This window comes from Phalangium opilio, unplaced genomic scaffold (assembly GCF_054372755.1).
Source record: "Phalangium opilio isolate 3A_F unplaced genomic scaffold, DU_Popi_V2 ptg000045l_1, whole genome shotgun sequence".
Lineage (NCBI taxonomy): Eukaryota > Metazoa > Arthropoda > Arachnida > Opiliones > Phalangiidae > Phalangium > Phalangium opilio.
In genome coordinates, this window is record NW_028324168.1 from 7,433,882 (window position 1) to 7,455,515 (window position 21,634).

The 21,634-nt window shown below is 35.0% G+C and overlaps 5 protein-coding genes across 6 annotated transcripts in view; 3 read left to right on the forward strand and 2 right to left on the reverse strand.

Moving 5' to 3' along the window:
• Window positions 1-961, forward strand: part of mei-W68 (meiotic W68) — a 70,664-nt gene extending 69,703 nt beyond the window's left edge. The window contains exon 15 of the mRNA XM_089838254.1: window positions 10-961. Within this exon, the coding sequence (XP_089694380.1) occupies window positions 10-238 (229 nt within the window). The 3' untranslated portion in view covers window positions 239-961. The remainder of the gene's footprint in view (window positions 1-9) is intronic.
• On the reverse strand, window positions 260-1,380 carry LOC149677220 (BOS complex subunit TMEM147). The gene is made up of 2 exons (XM_089838255.1): window positions 1,221-1,380; window positions 260-1,146 (listed from the first exon to the last, which is right to left on the reverse strand). The coding sequence occupies exons 1-2, from the start codon at window positions 1,340-1,342 to the stop codon at window positions 435-437; spliced, it is 834 nt and encodes a 277-aa protein (XP_089694381.1). The 5' UTR covers window positions 1,343-1,380; the 3' UTR covers window positions 260-434.
• A 131-nt stretch (window positions 1,381-1,511) lies between these two features.
• Cog6 (conserved oligomeric Golgi complex subunit 6) lies at window positions 1,512-5,763 on the forward strand. 2 transcript variants are annotated; one of them, XM_089838252.1, is made up of 6 exons: window positions 1,512-1,964; window positions 2,080-3,092; window positions 3,898-4,312; window positions 4,394-4,555; window positions 4,836-4,915; window positions 5,497-5,763. In XM_089838252.1, exons 1-6 carry the CDS (start codon window positions 1,875-1,877, stop codon window positions 5,642-5,644), a joined length of 1,908 nt encoding a protein of 635 aa, XP_089694378.1. In that variant the 5' UTR covers window positions 1,512-1,874; the 3' UTR covers window positions 5,645-5,763. The 2 variants fall into 2 exon arrangements, with proteins under 2 accessions (XP_089694378.1, XP_089694379.1); XM_089838253.1 differs by lacking the exons at window positions 4,836-4,915; window positions 5,497-5,763 and adding an exon at window positions 4,665-4,728 and having other exon boundaries at window positions 4,394-4,559.
• A 2,522-nt stretch (window positions 5,764-8,285) lies between these two features.
• Window positions 8,286-19,719, forward strand: LOC149677222 (maltase-glucoamylase-like). The gene is made up of 19 exons (XM_089838241.1): window positions 8,286-8,689; window positions 9,300-9,591; window positions 9,826-10,190; window positions 15,286-15,446; window positions 15,514-15,679; window positions 15,836-15,923; window positions 16,037-16,149; window positions 16,219-16,569; window positions 16,629-16,745; window positions 16,814-17,031; window positions 17,105-17,276; window positions 17,341-17,445; window positions 17,505-17,647; window positions 17,788-17,872; window positions 17,933-17,989; window positions 18,058-18,188; window positions 18,260-18,398; window positions 19,213-19,386; window positions 19,452-19,719. The coding sequence occupies exons 2-19, from the start codon at window positions 9,396-9,398 to the stop codon at window positions 19,515-19,517; spliced, it is 2,847 nt and encodes a 948-aa protein (XP_089694367.1). The 5' UTR covers window positions 8,286-8,689; window positions 9,300-9,395; the 3' UTR covers window positions 19,518-19,719.
• Window positions 13,687-14,879, reverse strand: LOC149677223 (uncharacterized). Its single transcript, XM_089838243.1, has 4 exons — window positions 14,663-14,879; window positions 14,390-14,593; window positions 14,000-14,235; window positions 13,687-13,933 (listed from the first exon to the last, which is right to left on the reverse strand). The coding sequence occupies exons 1-4, from the start codon at window positions 14,790-14,792 to the stop codon at window positions 13,733-13,735; spliced, it is 771 nt and encodes a 256-aa protein (XP_089694369.1). The 5' UTR covers window positions 14,793-14,879; the 3' UTR covers window positions 13,687-13,732.
• Window positions 19,720-21,634: the final 1,915 nt, after the last annotated feature.

Here is a 21,634-nt window from a genome sequence, read left to right on the forward strand (position 1 = left end):
TTTCCTTAGACTAGGATTGGTTAATTCAACTCAACCTTTGAATAACAGAGATGTAAGTAAACTAAATTCCCTATTGACACGTCCATACATTGTTGATTGTCCCGATTGGCGGTATCAAATGTCCTTGATGCAAATTAGGAGACAAAAGGCCGAAATTCAAATTTTAAACGAAATTTCGGCCGATTATTTGTGCAGAATTTTTCTTCCAGCCAAAATTCGCCTTGGTGGTTGGATGTGAACATTTATGTTAAACAAAATGTATATTACAAAAAGCAATTTTAATATCATCATCATCATCATTACAAAATGTATTTAATAACTTAATACATAACATTACATTTTTGAACACACGATGTTTTTTTATTTTTTATTTTATTGTTTTTGGGTTCAGTTCAATTCAATTCAATTTGGTTCATGATTTTAGTGAATAATATTTAATATGAATTCATGGTTTGGGCTAAACTTAAGTAAATGTGAAGAGTAATTATTCCCATAGACATTGTCGCGATACCCTTAAAGATCAGTATGGTCCACGGACCCAAATGGAATAGTTGGAATATAAGTTCAACCAATAGGGGGCGATAACAAGCGACGGCAAGGAGTATTAACACAATTGGTACATGGGTACGGTTAAGGGTATGGCGTCCTGAGAGCCACACTAATGTCGCGACCATTATGTAATGCATTAAACTGATATTGGAGTCGAAGCTCAATTGCAAGTACTTCCAATCAAACTCTAAACCGCCAGCTCCCACCCATAATGGAATGAATCGTGTCATGACGAACTCGGCCGAGGCCCATCCTAACCCAGCTACCAGGAATTTGGTCTCTCCTTTACCAGCAATTTTGGTCATTACCACGTGTAAGCCAGCCAAATCAGCCAAGTCCACTGTGGATTTGAGGAATTCGTGGACCACGTCAACTCCTCCTACCACGGTTGAACCCAGGTTACTGTCGCTCGTGGGGAAAAACGTCGCCAGAAGTAACATTTTACAGAGTTGAGTGACCATGTACATAGATCCAGCCTGGGCACACTTCCAAAATGATCCATATTCAGCCAATCCCGTGAATTTGTAGGTCATAAAATAAGGTACACAGGCCAAAGCCAGGCAATTTACGAAGTGGAACATAGACATCGTGTTCCCCCTGTTTGTTTGTAAATAAATAAATAATTTAAGAATGCGTAATTATTATTTAAAAGAAGAAAATTTATACTAAACCTCGTGGTATCTCGTTTCCGTGTCAGGTCAAAGGATATGCCGTCGCCGGTAAGTTGCCAGTGACCTCTATTGAATGTAGCATAAGCAGACGACGGAAGGTCTACGTTTCGCAGGGATGCCATATTGGGCTGGAAACCCGCCAATTGGGCTTCTTCTAAAAAATATTGGCTGGAAATAAACGGTTTGGCTGTAGGCTGGAAATTGGGCTTGTCGGGGTTTTTCTTTGGCTTTCTGTACTTAAAATACCGCCAATAGGGGAAGATCATTAGAATGTCCAAAAAACTGACAAATGGTACTGTCAAACCATTTGTGTAGCTTATAATTCGTCAATTTATGGTTAAATCAAGTGGTTTCATTTTGTTTTGGGTTTTAAAAATGATGTCAGTATAGAATTTGCATTAAAATTTCTAAAAAAAACTAATTTCAAATTTTCACGATAAATTTTTGGCTTGTTTTTGGGCTGGATAGTTTAGATCATAGGCAGTTTTTGGGCTTCTTTTCGAAATACCGATTGGCGGTTTTTTGGGCTTGTTTCCAATTTGATTTTGGCGGGTTGAAGCTTGAAGGTTTTCCATCTGGCATCGCTGTACGTTTCGTTTGAGGCCGGGTGTGAAACTAATTATTTCGTTTAGTTAATTACTATTTGATACTGAAATGGAAACCGCTAAAGAATCGGGATTTCAAAGTAGTCATTTGAATCAGAAACTTGGGAAAATACTCGATTTAAGATTAGAATCTGACAAGGTAAAGGAATTTTCAATCAATATTTTGTTAAGCCTTGGTCCAAATCTTAATTTCCGTTTTAATTTAATTTAATCGAGTAAATTATAAGTATTTCATGTTAATTAATTGATTTTAGGAAACTTTAGAAGCCCTTAGGTCTTTATCGACGATATTTGTAGAGAATAACATCAGAACACGCCGAAATTTACGTAGTGATATTGAGAAAAAAAATCTAGCTGTTAATGAAGAATTTGTCCAAGCTTTTAGTCAAGTTAAGGATGTTCTGGATAAAATGTGCGAAGATATCCATACCATGAGCAGCCACTGCAAAGATATGACTGATCGTCTACAAAAAACCAAGGCGCAAACACACGATTTAATTAGTCAAACAAATAAACTTAAAAATGAATGTCAAACTGTTCAATTGAAACAAGACATCGTTGATTCCTTCTTGAAGACCTTTCAACTAAGCCAAGATGAAATAAAATGCTTGAGAGGAAACCGCGATGGTAAATTAGAAGAAGGTTTCTTCGGTGCTTTGACAAAAGTCAAAAAAATCCATGAAGATTGCAAAGTATTACTGAGAAGTAACCAACAAACTGCCGGAATTGAAATAATGGAATCCATGGCTCTACATCAAGAAGCTGCTTACGAACGTCTGTATCGATGGACGCAAAGCGAATGCCGCCTTCTAAATGTTGAAAACCCTGATATTAATCCCATGTTATGGCAAGCTATGGAAAATTTGCAAGACCGGCCGGTTTTGTTCCAGTATTCCTTGGATGAATATGCAACTGCCAGAAGAGCAGCTGTAGTTAGAGGATTTATTGATGCTTTAACTAGAGGGGGACCAGGAGGGACACCGCGACCTATTGAGTTGCATTCCCACGATCCTTTAAGATATACTGGAGATATGTTAGCTTGGTTACATCAGACCTCGGCTTCTGAGAAGGAGATGTTAGAGGCCTTGCTTCGTAATTGCACCAAAGAAGGCTTGGAAAATGATATCAAACAAGCCTTATCTCATATAACAGAAGGGTTATGTCGACCTTTGAAAGTCAGGGTTGAGCAATTGATAGTGTCAGAACCTGGTGCTGTCATTTTGTTCAGATTGTCAAGCTTACTCAAATTCTATCATCATACCATTAGGTATATGATGATACCAAAAGCGCATAGATCAGAAAGTGAAGAACATTAAACCTTCCAGCCTTTAGCAACGGTATTCGTGTAAAATGAGAAGCAAGGGGGGACACAAATGGGTGGTTGGTGAGCCTCGTTTTCAACTACCAATCGAATCAGAGATATATATTAGGTCATCGTTAATGTCACGTAACAAGCGGAAAGTAGTTCGCGATGGTAGCGGCTCCTGGGGATAGTGGGGAATACTATTGAGAAATCGGCTGCTTAACTAGGCTTAACGGTTGTTCTTTAGCGCTCTTTCGGTTCAATCTTCGTGGAATTTTCAATTTTCGTTAAGTTGAATTTTGATGTTTTTCATGCATTCTATTGCACCTTTAAGTTTTCAGTCTTTATCAATCAGGAAAAAGTCATCCTTCTCGTAGCTTTCTAAAATGTTTGCTAAATTCAAATCTGACATTTTGACAAATGTGCCGATTCCCGACTACCTAAATGACTAGATTATATTAAGCCTTGGAATTAAACTATAGCAGACGACATGAAAATAAAGAAATAAGTGAACTATATTTTCGAGCCAACTTACGCATGTACCTTGTGTAAAACTACGCGAAAGTAACTCTCCGCCGCGGCATAAGACCAACTCTTCCCGTCGCTCCGTAAGGGGGACGGAAATCTTGAATCAACTATGGGGGAACTCATTTTTCACGTTGCGGTTTAGGCTTCTCGTTCTTCACTTTCTGGTTATCTATGCGCTTTTGATGATACCTAGTTGTCTTTCTTTAAATATTAATTAATTAACATCAACTTAATTATCCAGTCAAGTTATGCAAATAACTTCTCAACTCCTAAGTACCTTGGATGAACTCCATTCTTTAGCTCAAAAAATGTTCTACAACAGCTTAACTTGCCATTGCAATAGACTTATAGAACAAGCTGAGTTGCCTCCAGCTGGTTTGGGTCCATCCGAAGCTGTTGTCCAAACTCTTAGCTTAATGAGAGAGGTTCTTTCTTGTCAAGACGCTTGTTTGGTCTCTATGAATGACCGCCAACAAGATGTCCCCCAAATTCTTCAAGCCATGATTGAACCATTGCTTCAATTATGTCACATGACCGCCTCTAAGTTGGCTACATCTGATATGGCTGTTTATATGGCCAATTGCATTTATCAGATGCATTCCACCTTGGCTTTGTTTGAATTTGTCGACCAGTGGTTAGAAATGCTTCAAGCACAGGTGGGTTCGATAGGATCTTAGATAGGAATGGAGGTAGTTGGGGTTTTAATGTAATGTAATGGGGTTTATTGGTATTGGTAGATGGACGCCCATTTGGATACGTTAGTTAGTGAACAGGCGTCGCATATTGTGTCTAATTTGGCCATGGGTGCTGTATACAAGGTGTTGCAAGATTATCAACCCAAACAGGGACCATTGGCTAATTTACCTGGATGTGATTCTTTGGCTATTCAAGCTATTGGAGTAGGTTTAAATTTGCTATTATAAGTCCATTTAATTGACGCTCCGCTAATTAAATTAATTACTACGTGATTAACTCTAAACATAGTAATATTTAGTACAATTGGAGTAGGTTTAAATTAATTGACGCTCCGCTAATTAAATTAATTACTACGTGATAAACTCTAAACATAGTGATATTTAGTACAATTGGAGTAGGTTTAAATTAATTGACGCTCCGCTAATTAAATTAATTACTATGTAATAAACTCTAAACATTGTGATATTTTGTACAATGTTTCAGAATAAAATGGACACTTTTCTTGGATCACCAGATACCTTAATCATTGCACAAAGTCACCTACTTCTCAGTACATCAATGAGGTAGGGTTGGGTTTTCATTAATTTGTTGTTAAGTAATTGCAATTGTGATTGCAATTGAAATTTCTGCCTATGGCAGTGCTTATTGGTTGGTTTAAGGTGTAATTTGGTTTTCCCTTTCCCTGTAAACACCAATTGGGTTTGGTTTTGTACTTCGTACTATGAGTCTATTGTGACTGCAATACTATAGAGCTATCTCAGTTGTGACGTCAGTGCCTAGGTAAAACGTCACGGGCTTAGCTTTGGCAGTCGGCGGCCATGTTTGGTACCGCTTTGGTTCTATGGGAAAATAGCATGGGTGACGTCACACTGAGGCTTCTGAAATAGCTCTATTTCTGATTAAGATTTTTACCAATATGGTATTTGTAGTTAGGGTTGGGTTTGGTTGCATGATGGTGCAGTGGTTTTTGTGCAAAAAATGTGGGTTTTTTTCTTTTTTCGATATTTAAAACGAACTATTTGGCTTGCTTGGTTGGTGGGTTGTTGCCTTTCTTGATATTTATTATTACACTACTGAAAATTGCGCGATATATTGCACTTTGAAAGAAAAAAATCAATGGTGTAATTTTGTCTGGCAATTGCAGGCAATCTCTGCGAAAAAGATCAATTCAAATTGTTTGCGATTTCTATGATCAACTATACCAAGCGGTACATTTGTCTTATAACAATTATCCTGAACCAAATTCACTTTTGCCTCGCAGTCCTGAGCAAGTTAGAGCTCTTCTAGTGTAAAAAAAGTTATAAATATATATATATATTATGTTATATTATATTAATGGAACACTTCTAAGTGTATATTTAATATTTATGTTAAATTGTACAATAAAAAATATGTTTCACCTTGCAAATAATTTATTGAAACAATTCCGTCTATGCAGAGGAGCAGTAAAAGGTAAAAACTACAATTTTTGCACAAAAACTATTCTTTTTAGTCTACTAAAATTCTTTCAGTTTAACCATTGTAAACTATGTAAGTTCCTCGGGGCAATTCACTAAAATTGAACGTGGGTTGGTCAAAATACCTTTTGAGAGTAGTTAAGTAAAATCAGGGTACCAGATCTTTTTGACTCTATTGATGTAATGCTTTAAAAATAGCTTTCAAAGTTCTAAAAGCAATTATAACATGTCTGTGAATTTTTGTGGAGGCGTTAAGACCTTGCTGAGGCCGTACGCGTCACTTAGTGGACGGTGTAGTTTGCCCCTTTTCCAATTTTGTTTTTTGCATGAACATGATTTTTACCTCTCCGAGGGAACCAACCGCGTTCACCATCACACTCCCTCCCATTTAAGTAGGTAGAACCTGTTTTATTTTGAAAGCGATTATTCAATAGTTTTTCGCCTACGATATTTTCTTTATCTTTTCTTTGACGGAAAAGTAAAGCACTTTAGTTCTTCATTTAGTCAGAAATATATTAGCTCGGGTTTTAGATTATTTTAACAAATTCGAGAGGGATATGCGCGCTAAGCTCAAATTCGAGAGGGATATGCGCGCTAAGCTCAAATTCGAGAGGGAGACGCTGGCTAGGCTCAAATTCGAGAGGGAGACGCTGGCTAGGCTCAAATTCGAGAGGGAGACGCTGGCTAGGCTCAAATTCGAGAGGGAGACGCTGGCTAGGCTCAAATTCGAGAGGGAGACGCTGGCTAGGCTCAAATTCGAGAGGGAGACCCTGACTAGGCTCAAATTCGAGAGGGAGACCCTGACTAGGCTCAAATTCGAGAGGACACACGCACTGGGCGTAAACAAAGATGGACTCAAAATGAATTAATGTCCAGTTTATGTAGAAACTTCGGGATTAATATATTTCAAATTTTACGCTACTCGACTCGAGTAGGTTTTAGTCATTTTTTTGTACATATGAAAGAACTCGTATTGCACGCTCACGTTTCTAGTTTTTCTCTCTGATTGCGTATACTATTTTGCCAGCTTAAACGGTTGGGTGTCAAGGGGTCAAGTTCTTTGTGATAAGAAGTTACAGAAACCAGCTATTTCGTAATGTATGTAGGTTGTACTACGGCCCTTTTTTGATAGCAATAATTGTGTCTTATTGTGGGTGAATGAATGTAATTCACTTTGGTCCATTTTGTATGTGGGATTTTTGTTTGGAATTGAATTTGGAGATATACCGAAGTACGTTCGAACGTATTAAAATTAAGGAAAGTTGAAATTACAAGAAGTTGTATTTTAGGTTTAAAGTGGCGTAATCCGAACAGGAAAATTTGAATTGCTTTCAGTTTCCCTTTGAAATACAAACCTACCCAATTTCTATTCATTTCGTTTTCTCGTTAGTAATAATCGTTAAATCTAGTTAAATTAAGATTTATCACGACTTTAATTGAATTTCATAATTTCCTCATTGCTTTTCATTGCAACTATTCAAAAAGAAAGAAAAAAAATTCAAGTTTTCCTCAATTTAAAATTAATTTTTTTACCCCTTTAAACCTTTTAATTGGAACCCTTAAAACTAGTAATTATATTTTAACTATAGAAAAATATAAAGAACCCTTTTTTACACGTATTTGAACCAAAAGCACCCTAGCATAATATATAAAACCCTACATCTACACGAGTACGACTAGACGCAACAATTTCTATATAATAACATTTCCAAGGTCTTTAACTAAAATAATTTTACTTCTCTGCTACCTAAATGATTTAAGCTCCAGTTTTAAACCAAATTTTTTTAAAAATAACTGTACATTTAAAGCAGTCAAATTATATTATAACTTTTTATCCCCAAATATTTCTTTGGTACCGTCACTGTGGACTATGGAACGATATAAATTTATTACGCGGAATTTTTTTATGTAATATAATATTATATACAATGTAACCTGGCAGTAGACATATTATGTCTACAAAAGCCTGGCTAGTTTTATTTTGATGCACAGTTAAGATGAAATTGAATAGTTTGCTTTAACGGAATGGAACGGTGTCCTTTATAGTATCTAGCTGTAAAGGTCACGTGGGATAAAGAACCTAATGAAAATATATGTACCTTGGGCCTTTTTAACACCATGTGTAGGGTACTTTCTCATACTAAAAGTACTTGTTCACGTATTACCAATTTGAACTGGCAACGCAGGATACTTTGAACTTTGTCTCCTTGAGCTGTGGAAGCAATCGACTGAAAATAATTCCACAAAACAAACATTTTACAGACTGTTAAGTTTAACAACCTATTAACCATCTCTTCCACGAACTTCAATAATCAACACCTCAGGCTTCATCGCATCAAAGTCATCAAACAGAAATTTCAGAAAACTACGTCCGTCTCTGGCGAACCCTATTATACTAAATTCACTCTCCTCTAGTAATTCTACCCTCCCCATACTGGCTTGCTTCTATAGCTGGGAGCTTTTTCATTATTATTTCTACCTGGAATCTCATTCCTGGATGGTATAACAGTTTAGGTGTTCGTGACGGACAGTCGCGAAAAGTTTTGGGCGGGTTTTTTTACATACCTGCCTTTTACCTAGCTTTCCGTGAAAGACATTTTCTTGTTTGAAAAAGTGGCGGTTCCTAAGTTCTCTCTTTCAATAAGGACTCGATAAGAGAGAATATGAGTTCGGATTTTACTTTCTTCACTGCCTTCTCTGGAAGATCGTTTACTTTTTATTGAAGTTTGAGAACCGAAGGTGGTTCGTGAGTGTGTGTGAGAAATTATGAGAGTCGGGGCTATCGCTTGGAAGCCAAGAATTGTATTTGGGGCCAAGAAGTGAGAAGTTGATTATTACTGTGCCCTGTGTTATTGTCAACTTAAATCGCGACCTGGAAAGGTGAGAAAATGGATCAGAAACTTTTTTTTTTTCGTGGATTGGAGGCGATGAGAGTTGGTGTTTAGGATTTGGTCTATTTTTAGTTACGTGTATGGGAAGTTGATCTATTCGTAATTTGTGCGGGGAATTTTTGGTCTATTTATAATTTGTACAGGGAATTTTTGATCTATTTATAATTTGTACAGGGAATTTTTGATCTATTTATAATTTGTGCAGGGGAATTTTTGGTCTATTTATAATTTGTGCAGGGGAATTTTTGATCTATTTATAATTTGTGCGGGTAATTTTTGGTCTATTTAAAATTTGTGCGGGTAATTTTTGGTCTTTGTGCGGAGAATTTTGGTCTGTTTAATGTTTGAGCCGAGAATTTTAGACTTTTTATAATTTGTAAATTATAGACTTTTTTTTAACTTTGAGTTGAACCTTTTATGGCATATCCCTTTTCCATGACCTTATTTGATATTTTCCCACGGTAGCTTACATTCTTTCTACTGAATCAGGTTTATTTTCACTTTCACACTGAAGAAGAGAGTCGTGCCAAAATTGGAGTAGCTGCCTTTTACATATTCTCTTTCAATATTTAAAGTTTCATAAAACGTTTACATTCCAGAATTGTTTTGAAAATCCCGTACAAGGATATGCGGGCGATTTTACGCATAAATTTACCGGATGTGATTCTTAAAATAACAAATTAGAAGAGAAGAGAATGTCTCGATCGCGAGGTTACAGCGTAGTTGGCCGGAAGTTGACGACCATCTCCAGCAAGATCAAGCTACTGATTGTTCTAATTGTCATCCTGATTGTGTTGTTGGCCACGTTTCTTACCATATACTTTATATTTCTTCATGATTTTGGACACCAAGAAAGCGAGGACCCTTCCTACCAAGAATTCCGTGACCCCAGTAAGTTTTTGACCGATGACCTCTTAAATTTAATTAAGAAACTTTCAGACAATGATTTCTAATTTAATTCGAAATCGAATGAACCTAAACAATTCCAATATCAGTAGCAATTCAACTCATAGAGAATCTGATTTTTTTTTCTAAATTGTTAACTCTAGCGCTTCTCTGCCACAGTCCATATCCGTTCCTGCAAAACCTCTTTAAAAATGTTAATAATATATTTTTTTCTGTCAGGCGATGGTAGAACGTGGTACCCGGAGTGTAAAAAACGAAGAGGCGTCCATAACTTTCGTGGCAAAGTCATCGAAGCGTTCAATTCGGGCGAAAGTTATTTCGATTGTTATCCGGACAGCTCCGGGGTCAGCGAATCCAAGTGTCGTGCCAGAGGTTGTTGTTGGAACAAGGACACTAATAAGAGTCCCGTGCGTTGTTTCTACCCTGATAATTACGGATACGAACTCGATGGCGACATTGAAAGCGTCTATGACGGGTTCGAAGTACCGCTCAAAAGATTACCCATGCCTTCCCGATACGGAGACGATATTCAGCAAGTTAGACTCAAGGTGGAACCTCAGACACCTCATAGACTCCACGTATTGGTAAGAGAGACAGTGCTAAGCCTAATCTATATTTAAATATTTTATCACGCCTATCAATCACATTTACCTGGCTTCCTGAGATTATACTAAGCATGCATGCTTATACCCTATACTTCTAAACTGTGGTAATTTCATAGGATTTATTGGGTGAAGATACGGTGTTGATGCCGTAAGGTGTTTTTATTGATTTTGGGTGGCCAGTTTAATGAGACTGGACCCCCCGGGCAGCGTGTTATTGATCATTATATTCAATATTCTGGTCTGACCAGGGTTTTTGCGTTAGACCGACAAACCCTTATTGGGGTTTGAAAATTTGCTTGTACCTTACAAAAATCGATGGTTTTATCAATGGTTATTTCGTTTATTTGAATATAGAAACCATTACGCCCATGTAATGTTTAGTCTTTATTTTTAATGGATTTTATAATGCGTAACTGTGGGTTTTTCCTAAATATTTACATTAGTCATTACCCCCTGATTGGAATAATAATTCGATTACCTACTATAACCCTCGGACAGTAAACAAAGCCGTGTTGTCAGGGCCTGTAAATAGTTCTGGTCGCCATTTTGTGGGTGGTGTAATATGACAAAGAGATCAGCGCCTATAACCAATTAAGCAATGCCACAACACTTAACACAGCAATTATTCTATCAAAAAACTTACTGCAACAAAAATGTGTTTTTATTTTAATTTTAATTTGGAAGTTGACACTCTGACTTAAAAAAAGATAAAATGAAAAGTGAGAAATATTTTATATGCCACCTTACCACATTTAAATACATCGATAAAAAATTATCAAGGCCTAAAATGCAAATATTTATAAATCAAACAGGTAAATTTAATTTCAAGTCATATTTACATATTCCATCCGATATTGTCACCATGCCGTGACATTATCTAAATACTGAAGGACACAACAACGTAAAATTCATATATTTCCAGATTTATCTTTTTGTTTTTTATCGTTTCATATTTAACTTTCTAATTCCGGTTTTATGCCAATATGCTATTGTCAATGACGAAACGACTATGGAGATGACATTTTTTTATTTTTATTTTAAATACTTAGATTTGATTTGGGATAGTTTAGTGACTACCGGATAAATATGGATAACGATCATACGTTGGCCCCCAGGGGGACGGGTACACCTTCTAATTACTTTTACATTTCAAACGCTTAATTACTTTAAGCAGGGGGTAAAAAGCGTTGCCAGTAATGCGTGAACCGTCACTTTCATATCCTGAAGACCGGAAGTGAATTAAATTCAAATTTACGAAGTTGTTAAAAAAAAGTTTCTGATGAAATGGTATTGCAAATAGACCCTTTTTTAATAGGCCTTGTTTTCTAAAGACTTAACAAGTTAACATTGATAGGTATTTTGACAACAATGGTAGAATAGATAACTTTAGATTCATCTATTTCTGTTAAGACGTTTAGTTTCTAAGATAAGTAAAGTATTCCTTAGGCCGTTTCAAGTAATTCCAAGTTAAGTCTATACTGGGGCGTAAGGCAGGGATTGTGTTTTTCGAACTTGATTTAAATTCATGGTAAATAAGGATTAACAGTGATAAAATCTCAGCGTTGAAATTCGTTACATATCAACGTCATCGTTATCCGTTTCATTGCCAATTTCACGGTCCACTGGTGCCGCTGTTCTTTCATATATAATTTTAAATGACTCTATATTTAAAAAAATGTTGGCGAGATTAAATAAGAAAAAAAATTATGCCAGAATTCGCCGTAAAACCAAAACAGGTTTTTCGCTATAAATTGGAGTATAATTTGTAATTTCATAAAGGCATTTTTTCGATTTCCATATATTGTTTTTGAGCCAAGATGTATTAATTTTAATACAAACTTAGGGCTAAGATACGAGGTTTTTGACGCTGTTAAGAGATTTCACTGTGTTAGGGTTCCAGGGTTAGTTCATGGAATTATCACGGCCGCGAACTTCAGATTTCAAATCAAGATAACTTGGTTATCAAAGTTTGTTACGAGCCTTAAGGGGCCATATTTTTTGGGGCGAAATTAAAGGAGATGTAAAATGCCCATTTCGAACCCTGACTTGGTATGGTAATAATAGCTTAAAAGGTTAGTGTAACTATAGTTACAAATCACGTTTTGCAAAGCCAAGCACCGTCGTAGCGTTACTAGCAGACAGACAAACAGGGAACCTCCCTTAAGCCTATTTACAAAACCTTACCATTATTCCTCGCTATGTCTAATTTCAAAGTTGCATTAAAAATTAATTACTTTTTAAATTAAACAACAATTAACCAGATATTCCCTAAAAATTCAAACAGTTTGCTCTCCCTTCAATATAGGATAACTTTAATCTATTTTGGGGTTAGACTTATTAACATTATCCCTTAATGGTATTTTTACCAGCTTATTAGTGGGTAGATTCGTTATTACACTCGAAAACGTAATTAAGAGATAATTAAACCCCATGCTATTCTATTTCAGCGACTTGTAAGATACCAAAATTCGCTTCAAAAAACCTGTCCCAGAATGAAAAACAGAATTTCCCAACCTGCTAAAATATTATATCTTCTTTCGGCTGTAAAATATTCACGGAGAAGTTTGAGTTTTGGTAATTTCCCAATGGTTTTTAATTACCATAAACTGGAGGCGGTTCAAATTCTTCTTACCCATTGTGTTAGTTAGATTAGTAATACGGTAATCGCGTGCCTTTATAAGGCGAACGCGAGAAGGCGATTTTCTGAAAACAATTCATTTGCAGAATTAAAAATCTGACGCTTTTTATTGTGATTGTTATCAAGTTACACGATTTAGAGTTTTATAATTTTTTCTTTAATTTTTTTAAATTGGTTAACTTTTAATTTCGTGCATGACGCACGACCCGGACCTGTCTGTAGCTACTGAATATATTATGTGGGAGGTCTTTAAAGGCTTAAATACTTACTTGAGGTTTGGGTATATTTTATTTTGCGTGCGATTCAAATTATTAACTTTGGAAAATGAAAAACCATTGTATTGAACAGGGTTTTAACTTGAATTGTTTGATGCAGCTTTTGTTATGGATAGAAAAGAGAAAAAATCGAGGTTAATTTCATTATTTAACACGGTTTAACTCGTTTCACTTTAGTGGTTTTGTTATAAAAGGAAGAGTGAATTGTGTACGGTTTTAGTTCGATTTAATGAAATTGGTTATATTAGGTAAATATTAAGGGTCTTGGAAAATAAATAAATTTGATGTGCAATTTTTTTTCAAGGTGCTAAAGAACAATTTTTGCATAACTTAATTGCCAGTGAAACTCTTGGCAAGTTTTAGCAATATTTATAAATGTAAAAATTCAACTGTCATAACTCAGGCGTGGTTTTACTTATTGCAATATTAATTATGAAGTATTACCTTACCTTTGCGAACTTCTTCAACCGAATCGTGACTGTGAAGCTTGTATAGTCAAACATAAAGAAAACCTTCGAGTTATGTTTTCTTAAAATCTTTTATTTGCAGAATGAATTTATAAAATGAGTTAAATATTATTGTCGAAAATGACTCCCGACATTTTCATTTCAATATTCTTGAAATGGCGAAAGCAATAACATACTGCTTTCGCTGTACCCGGCTTCATTATGCGCGCGAATTTTGACAACACTGTAGTAATTACCCCTTTTACGGAACAGTTTAAAAGTATTTCCAACCGTTGGTGGGATTTTAATTTCCGTTTCCGGTTCGAACGGGATTATTTCATCCACTTTTTCCACGTCTTGAACCTTAAATAATTACTGCTTATAATTAATTAAAATCTCAATTATAGAATTAATTAATGAATGAATTACCCTGCTATGCGTCAACTCGTAGAAGTCATTATGATTTTTAGCAGACGTTGGTGAATGATAACCAAGAAATACGTAATCCTGGGTGACTGTTATAACGGATATTATTGGTGCCGGTGGTATAAGTCTGACCCTGAAATTGTCGTTCCTGATGTGAAGACCTTCTTCGGTGCTGTCTAGAGTTAGGTTAAATACCGAGCCTTTCCGTAGACCGTCTATTGTGAATCTTCCATCGTGTCCTAGAAAAATAATCAATAAGTAATTGCTTCAAAGTCCAAAATGACCTAAGGAAGAATTATGGATAAGTAACATATTTAGGAAAGCCCCAAACGCAAAGTTTGCTAATCGTTAAATTCTTTGATCACGAAAATGAAAAGGTTTCATTTTATTTACCCGCTTGGACATGTCCAAATTTGACCATTCCAGTTCCGCTATATCTTAAAGTGTACTTGTAAAATATCGTCGACAATCGCGTATCTTCGTCATCAGTTTCAAAATCGAATGACACGGATGTGTCGGTCACTTTTAAATGAGCAATATTCTTCCCATAAACCTGATAGGATATTTCATCCTGATTCGACTCGAAGATATTTGTATCTGAATCAATATTTAATTAATTTAATTATTTTAATCATAATTAATTAAATAATATAACTCTTATATTACCAGTGTACGCGTTGGCCAATCCGGCGCACAAAATAAGCCAAGAAAATGTTGTATAACGCATTCTGCTTCTTGCTTTGACTGTGACTTGACTAAATTGGAATAACTTTAGATTTGGTCTCGTCATCACCATACATACCACCACGCGAACGTTTATCAATGTTTATTTCAACGCTTAAAGAAACCTTTACACTTGATTACTGCTAAATGATGATTGATAGATTTGCGAGTAAATAAAGGACATGGATATAGTAGAAAGGAGAATGACTTCTTCTAAGTATTTTAATTCCTAAACACGGTCTGGACGGTGTCTTTAAATATTTAAATGTACTGTGAAACGCAAATTAATCTTGTATTAGTTTGCTGAGCGGTGAAGGGATAAGTAATCTATTAGGTTGGCTATTGTACAAGATGATGACCTTCGATTTAACTAGTGGAATCTCGCGTAACCTTTGACCCGTGGACCGTTTTCTTCTTTTTAGAATTTGTTTTCACATTCCCTTGAATAAAGAAGATACTTATAATAAAATTAAATAACGTGACGACGTGTCCCCTAAACTACTTCATCCGCTATACCCGGCTTCTTCATTTGTCAGGCCATACTTACATCACGTGATTTCTTTCAGTTTTACGACAAGCAAGAAGCACGATACCAAGTTCCTGATCCTAAAATTGAAGTTCTCGAGCCACCCAATGAGGAACAAGTTCCACTTTACTCATTGAACTACAATACAAACTCATCACCGTTTAACTTAAATATTCGAAGAACGGACACCGAAACCATTATGTAAATTAATATTAAGGCCTCATTTTTATTGGATAATTTTAATCAACGTATTGTTAACACTTCACAGATTTGACACAAGCATTGGTGGCTTCACATTTTCACCTCAGTTTTTGCAACTATCTTCGCGTTTACCTTCTAAGAAAGTCTTTGGTCTTAGCGACGAAGACCTTGAACACTTTGGGTTAGATTTGAATTGGAAAACCTGGCTTTTGTTTTCCCGTAAATCCCAAGAGGTGAATTTGGAACCTTTTTTTAACAACTTCTAATCCCTGCACTAGCCAAAATACGTCCTCAAAGTCCCCTAACCTTGTCTATCATTATCTCTCCAACGCGGAAAACAAATTTAAGTTTCCGATTTTCAAATTACGGTGAATAAACTTTCATTCCAGACAAATTATGGGTCTCACCCGTTTTATCTTTGCATCGAGAAAGATGGTAGGGCTCACGGAGTCTTACTTTTGAATAGCAACGCGTTAGGTGGGTACACTCCCAAATTTTCTATTGTTTAAACCACGAGTTTATAAAGTACATAGTAAAGTTTTAGAGCTGAAAATCATAGCCTACGGTACAATATTTTTCTTGCTTCTTAGAGGTTCAATTACAACCCATGCCGGCTGTTACTTTCAGAACAATAGGAGGGTTATTGGACTTTTATTTTTTCTTGGGCCCTACGCCTCAAGATGTCATTCAACAATACGCGGAGGTATTTGAATCTGTTGACAAAAACGTCGTAGTATAAGTATATCTTTCAATTACCTCATCTTTATCTCAGGCGGTTGGGTTTCCTCAAATGCCACCTTATTGGAGTTTGGGTCTTCACGTTTCTTACAATGAACCAATTGGAATTCAAGAACTTCAAGCGACTGTTGACAGTATGAGCGAAAATAACGTGACGCTGGACGTCTTGCACTTGGATATTCACGACGACGAAGCCCCATTTGTTTACAGTCAAAATAAATCTCGCGATTTGCAAAATTTGACTTCAACTCTTAAGTCGAACGAAGTGAAAGTCGTGTTGAAGGTTTATCCATCCGTTAACAAGCATTCGGTGCCATTTGACGTTGGCGCCCATCATGGAGTTTTTGTTAATGATTCATGGAGAGTTAATCCTGTATTTGGAATGGTAATAATTTCGTGGTTACTATTAACAAATTAGTTAAAACTAATTGTGGGATAATTTAGAACAAACACGGAGGTGTTAGTGCCATCCCTGACTTTGGTAATCACGCAACTTTGTCCTGGTGGACTGATAGACTTAAGGAGTTAAATACACACATTCCATTTAATGGATTATGGCTTGTAAGATGCTAATTTTAATTTAGTCATTAATTAACCGCCGCGATTAAAATTAATTTTAAAAATGAAAGGAGGACAATTCACCAGTTACCAACCTCGCGAAAGGATCCCAAACCGGTTGTTTACCTGACAATTTTAACAAACCCCCTTTTTCATCGAATTTACTTCAAAGTGCCATTTACGATAATACGTTATGCATGGACAGTGTCCAATGGTGCGGACCTAAGGTCTGCAATCATTATGACGTTCATAATATTTACGGACATCTTATGGCTAAAATTACCTCTGAGTAAGTAATCTCAAATAACTCTTTCTGAGGGACAATTGAATACGAAGGAGGTTCTGTTTTAAAAACCCTTCAGTGCTGTGAGGAATATTTACCCAGATCGTAGAACCATGATAATTTCAAGTTCAACTTTCGCTGGTAGTGGACGCTATGCTGGACATGGCGATTCCACATCGGAGTTGACTTGGGACAAACTTAACAGTGTTTTATCATCAACAGTTCTTTACGGATTTTTTGGAATACCATTTGTAAGATGTTTGTTTTAGTTTTTGTTTTTAAATTCGACAACTGACAAAGGATTAATCAATTAAGAGTGGAAGAAGTTTGAGTTTCGATTCTAAGGACGAAGAATTGAACTTGAGGGCTTTGCAACTGATGACGTTCTTACCATACGTTCATGTGGAGCTAAAATCTTTGGTAAGTATTTGTTGTTGTATGCGAGGTAACGTGTTAAACATTGTTTTTCGGAATTAAAGATGGTTGAAACTGAGAAACCAGAGTTCTTGGAATCGTTTCAAAGTTTGATTCAAATTCGTTACGAACTATTACCATATCTGTATTCCCTGTTTCATTTGTCACATGAGAAGGGAACTTTGCCGATTCAACCTTTATGGTTCCAGTAAGTTCAACCTAAATTTTAGATAGGCTTAGCTTTAAGGCTTAATGAGTTGGGAATATTTTTTGAAGGCCTAATGAGTCAGCAATAATTTTAAAATATTTTAGGCCTAATCATTAAGTCGCTATTATTTTCAATTTAAGGTTTCCCAAAGATGAAGTTATCTGGGAAATTAAATCTCAGTTCTTATGGGGCTCTTCCCTAATGATCTCTCCCGTTCTCGAAAAAGTAATTACAATTTAAACTTAAGTTAAAGTTAATTAAATTAAACAACCTTTTAACGTTCAGGGAGCCAAAACGAAACGTGTTTATTTACCAGAGAGTGATTGGTTTGATTACTACACTGTAAGTCTTTTAATTACGTTATTTAATTAGTTTTAGGGACTAATCTCAATTAAATTTAATTAAATAAGGGTGAAAAAATGGCGGAGAACGATTTCGAGACGGAATCCTATCTCTACAGTACAATTAAACCAATTGCTCTCCATGTTAAAGCGGGACAAATTATTCCGCAACAAATTGCCGCTTTGAATTTGGAGACCAGGTGAAAATTAATACTCTTGTTTTTTTTAAGTTAATGCAAATTTAGTTAATTGGCTTTGGTTTTAAATGTAGTCGAAGTAATCCCATGATGGTATTAGTGGCGTTGGATTCGAATGGTTTCGCTACAGGATACCTGTTTTGGGATGATGGGGATTGCTTGAATTCATATGAAACACACGAATATGTTGATGTGCATTTCGAAGCTAGCCCTGTAAGTTTCAATGCCTTGGCTTACATGTTAGGCTTAATGAACGGTTTTCGATGAAAAGTAGGCTTAATGAACGGTTTTTGGTGAAAAGTAGGCTTAATGAACGGTTTTTGATGAAAAGTAGGCTTAATGAACGGTTTTTGATGAAAAGTAGGTTTAATGAACGGTTTTTGATGAAAATTAGGCTTAATGAACGGTTTTTGGTGAAAAGTAGGCTTAATGAACGGTTTTTGGTGAAAAGTAGGCTTAATGAACGGTTTTTGATGAAAAGTAGGCTTAGTGAACGGTTTTTGATGAAAAGTAGGCTTAATGAACGGTTTTTGATGAAAAGTATGCTTAATGAACGGTTTTTGATGAAAAGTAGGCTTAATGAACGGTTTTTGATGAAAAGTAGGTTTAATGAACGGTTTTTGATGAAAATTAGGCTTAATGAACGGTTTTTGGTGAAAAGTAGGCTTAATGAACGGTTTTTGGTGAAAAGTAGGCTTAGTGAACGGTTTTTGATGAAAAGTAGGCTTAATGAACGGTTTATGATGAAAAGTAGGCTTAATGAACGGTTTTTGATGAAAAGTAGGCTTAGTGAACGGTTTTTGATGAAAAGTAGGCTTAATGAACGGTTTTTGATGAAAAGTATGCTTAATGAACGGTTTTTGATGAAAAGTAGGCTTAATGAACGGTTTTTGATGAAAAGTAGGCTTAATGAACGGTTTTTGATGAAAAGTAGGCTTAATGAACGATTTTTGATGAAAAGTAGGTTTAATGAACGGTTTTTGATGAAAAGTAGGCTTAATGAACGGTTTTTCCGATAATTTTTAAGGGACTACTTAAGGTTAAAGGTCAACCTAAGAAACAGTTCTTTAAGAGCTCATTCGACAATGCTGACATTGAAAAAGTGAAAATCTACGGATTAACTAAGAAGCCAAGTACAATTACGATTGACGGAAACTATAACTTACTTCCGAAACAAATCGTATGGAACCAAGAGTACAAAGTACGAATCCGAAATTACGTATTACAAACCCTTTTTTCAACTCGAACAATTTACGTGTATTTCAGGTTTTACTCTTGCACCAAATTAGAATTCCAATTTCTCGCGAAACAATCGTTGAATGGAGTATTTGAATAATACAGAAAAAATAAGTTCCCGAATTTCATCACCACAAAGCTTGATATCCTTGAAAAACACAAATCCCTTTTTAATCCTACTTAAAAACCGAAAGTTTTATATTTTAAAAGAAAAACATTTGTTTTTATATATTCTGCCCCTTTTTATAAGCATATACATAAGACTGTAAATGTAAAAATAATATATGATTCGTCCATATTTCAAAAATTTTAATAATACTTAAAAATTTTAGTGAAAAAATCACCGACAACTTAACTTGAACCTGAATTAACATTACGAAAACCGGTTTTCTATGGGTAAGTACTTTCAGGTAAGGTTGACGCGAATTTTCTATTATTATATCGTGTATTTGAACTTTCCCGCGAGAAATTAGAATAATGTGTAGAAATATATATTGAAAAAATCACCGACAATTTAACCTGATACTGAATTAACATTGCACAAACCGGTTTTCTATTGGTAAATGCTTTCAGGTAAGGTTGACGCGAAGTTTTTATTTATAATATCGTATATATCGCCTTGCCATGATAGTTTAATGGGGTTTTAGGTAATAATTAATCACTGCGATTATTAATAAAACCGCTTCAAGGTTTTCTACGTTCAGGTAAGCGAGTAAGTGTATCTTTCAACACCTATTTGGCTGTAAAAATAACACCATATAAGCCTTATCTGAATAATAATAAAGTCCAAAGATTACTTACTATATAGTTTATGTATCAGTTTTAGTTGATGGTGTATACAAAGCTATATTATAAATATTATCTCGTATAATTGTTAAAAACGGGTGATAGCTTGGTGTAACGCTAAACGCTTAATTTGAATTCAGGAACTGTAATATAATTGCTATTTTATCTATATAAAAGTTGAGTAATACAATGGTTTACATTTGATAAACTTAATGCTTGGATAGCAAGAATTGCTCTTCATTATTAAGCCTTAACTTAGACGAAGAAATCGGTGCAAAAGCGCAAACTGTGTTTTATAATTTATTTAATTTCAAAATGGAGCAAATTACAGCGGATCCCTGGTCTGACCCTCATTTGGCTATGAAGGTGATTTTTAAGTTAGTAATCTTCGGTGGTTAAATCTTTATTATAATTATAATTAAAATTAATTAGCTTCAAGTTTTATTACCTGATGCGGAGGAACGAGATGATTTGGAAACGATGGTTAATGAATTTTATAAGTACGTTATATTTTTATTTATTTTAAAGTATTTAATTTTTATTTATTTTAAAGTATTTAATTTTTATTTATTTTAAAGTATTTAATTTTTCATTTATTTTAAAGTATTTAATTTTTCATTTATTTTAAAGCATTTAATTTTTCATTTATTTTAAAGCATTTAATTTTTCATTTATTTTAAAGTATTTAATTTTTAATTTATTTTAAAGTATTTAATTTTTCAATTATTTTAAAGTATTTAATTTTTCATTCATTTTGAAGTATTTAATTTTTATACTTTAATTTTAATTTAATTATAATTACAGTAATCAAGATGTGAAACAATTACTCAATGGTATGAAATCCCTCTTAAAAAAAGAAGAGCAAATGTCACTCTATGACGATATTCGGTAAGTACATTTTAATTTTTTTATCAGTGGGTTTTGAATTGATCTATTGTCATTGGGAAATATTTACATTGAATGTTAAATCCGTCCCCACGTTTGAGAATATTGGCTATATTTAAAGTGATATTTTTAGTTCAAAATAATATTCATAGGTGGTGCTAGTATCTTGAACGTAAGATTATTTTATAAGTAAATTCTGTAAAGGGAATATGAAAGAAAATATTTTCCCCGTTGTTTAACAACACGCGAATCGCTCAGTAAGACACAATTCCGCCTCAATGCAACCCCTTTTAATTCGAATTAATCCGTTAAAATCATAGGTATATGGTTAAAATATGATTGACAGGTACTCGATTCAAGCCTAATTTTAGTGTCAAGAAATCAAATACAAACCGGTATTACAATGGTTTCATCTTCACACGTGTAATCTGAAAGAGTGTTAGCTAGCTTAATATAAGTGCTGAGTTTATTTAACACCTCCTTACCTTAAGCTTCTTCAACTGGGCTCTCTAAATAAAAAAATTGAATATAATAGAGTCTGC

Excerpts from the sequence above, each read along its gene's own strand:
- LOC149677220 (XM_089838255.1), bottom strand. The coding sequence starts at position 1,342 with ATGGCATCCCTGCGAAACGTAGACCTTCCGTCGTCTGCTTATGCTACA. Across the intron at positions 1,147-1,220 it reads CGGAAACGAGATACCACGAG|GGGGAACACGATGTCTATGT; the intron begins GTTTAGTATAAA and ends ACAAACAAACAG.
- LOC149677222 (XM_089838241.1), top strand. The coding sequence starts at position 9,396 with ATGTCTCGATCGCGAGGTTACAGCGTAGTTGGCCGGAAGTTGACGACC. Across the intron at positions 17,277-17,340 it reads GATTTTTTGGAATACCATTT|AGTGGAAGAAGTTTGAGTTT; the intron begins GTAAGATGTTTG and ends TAATCAATTAAG. Across the intron at positions 18,399-19,212 it reads TGCATTTCGAAGCTAGCCCT|GGACTACTTAAGGTTAAAGG; the intron begins GTAAGTTTCAAT and ends ATAATTTTTAAG.
- LOC149677223 (XM_089838243.1), bottom strand. The coding sequence starts at position 14,792 with ATGGTGATGACGAGACCAAATCTAAAGTTATTCCAATTTAGTCAAGTC. Across the intron at positions 14,236-14,389 it reads ATTTGGACATGTCCAAGCGG|GACACGATGGAAGATTCACA; the intron begins GTAAATAAAATG and ends TTATTTTTCTAG. Across the intron at positions 13,934-13,999 it reads ACGAGTTGACGCATAGCAGG|GTTCAAGACGTGGAAAAAGT; the intron begins GTAATTCATTCA and ends TAATTATTTAAG.
- Cog6 (XM_089838252.1), top strand. The coding sequence starts at position 1,875 with ATGGAAACCGCTAAAGAATCGGGATTTCAAAGTAGTCATTTGAATCAG. Across the intron at positions 4,313-4,393 it reads TAGAAATGCTTCAAGCACAG|ATGGACGCCCATTTGGATAC; the intron begins GTGGGTTCGATA and ends TGGTATTGGTAG. Across the intron at positions 4,556-4,835 it reads TGGCTATTCAAGCTATTGGA|AATAAAATGGACACTTTTCT; the intron begins GTAGGTTTAAAT and ends ACAATGTTTCAG.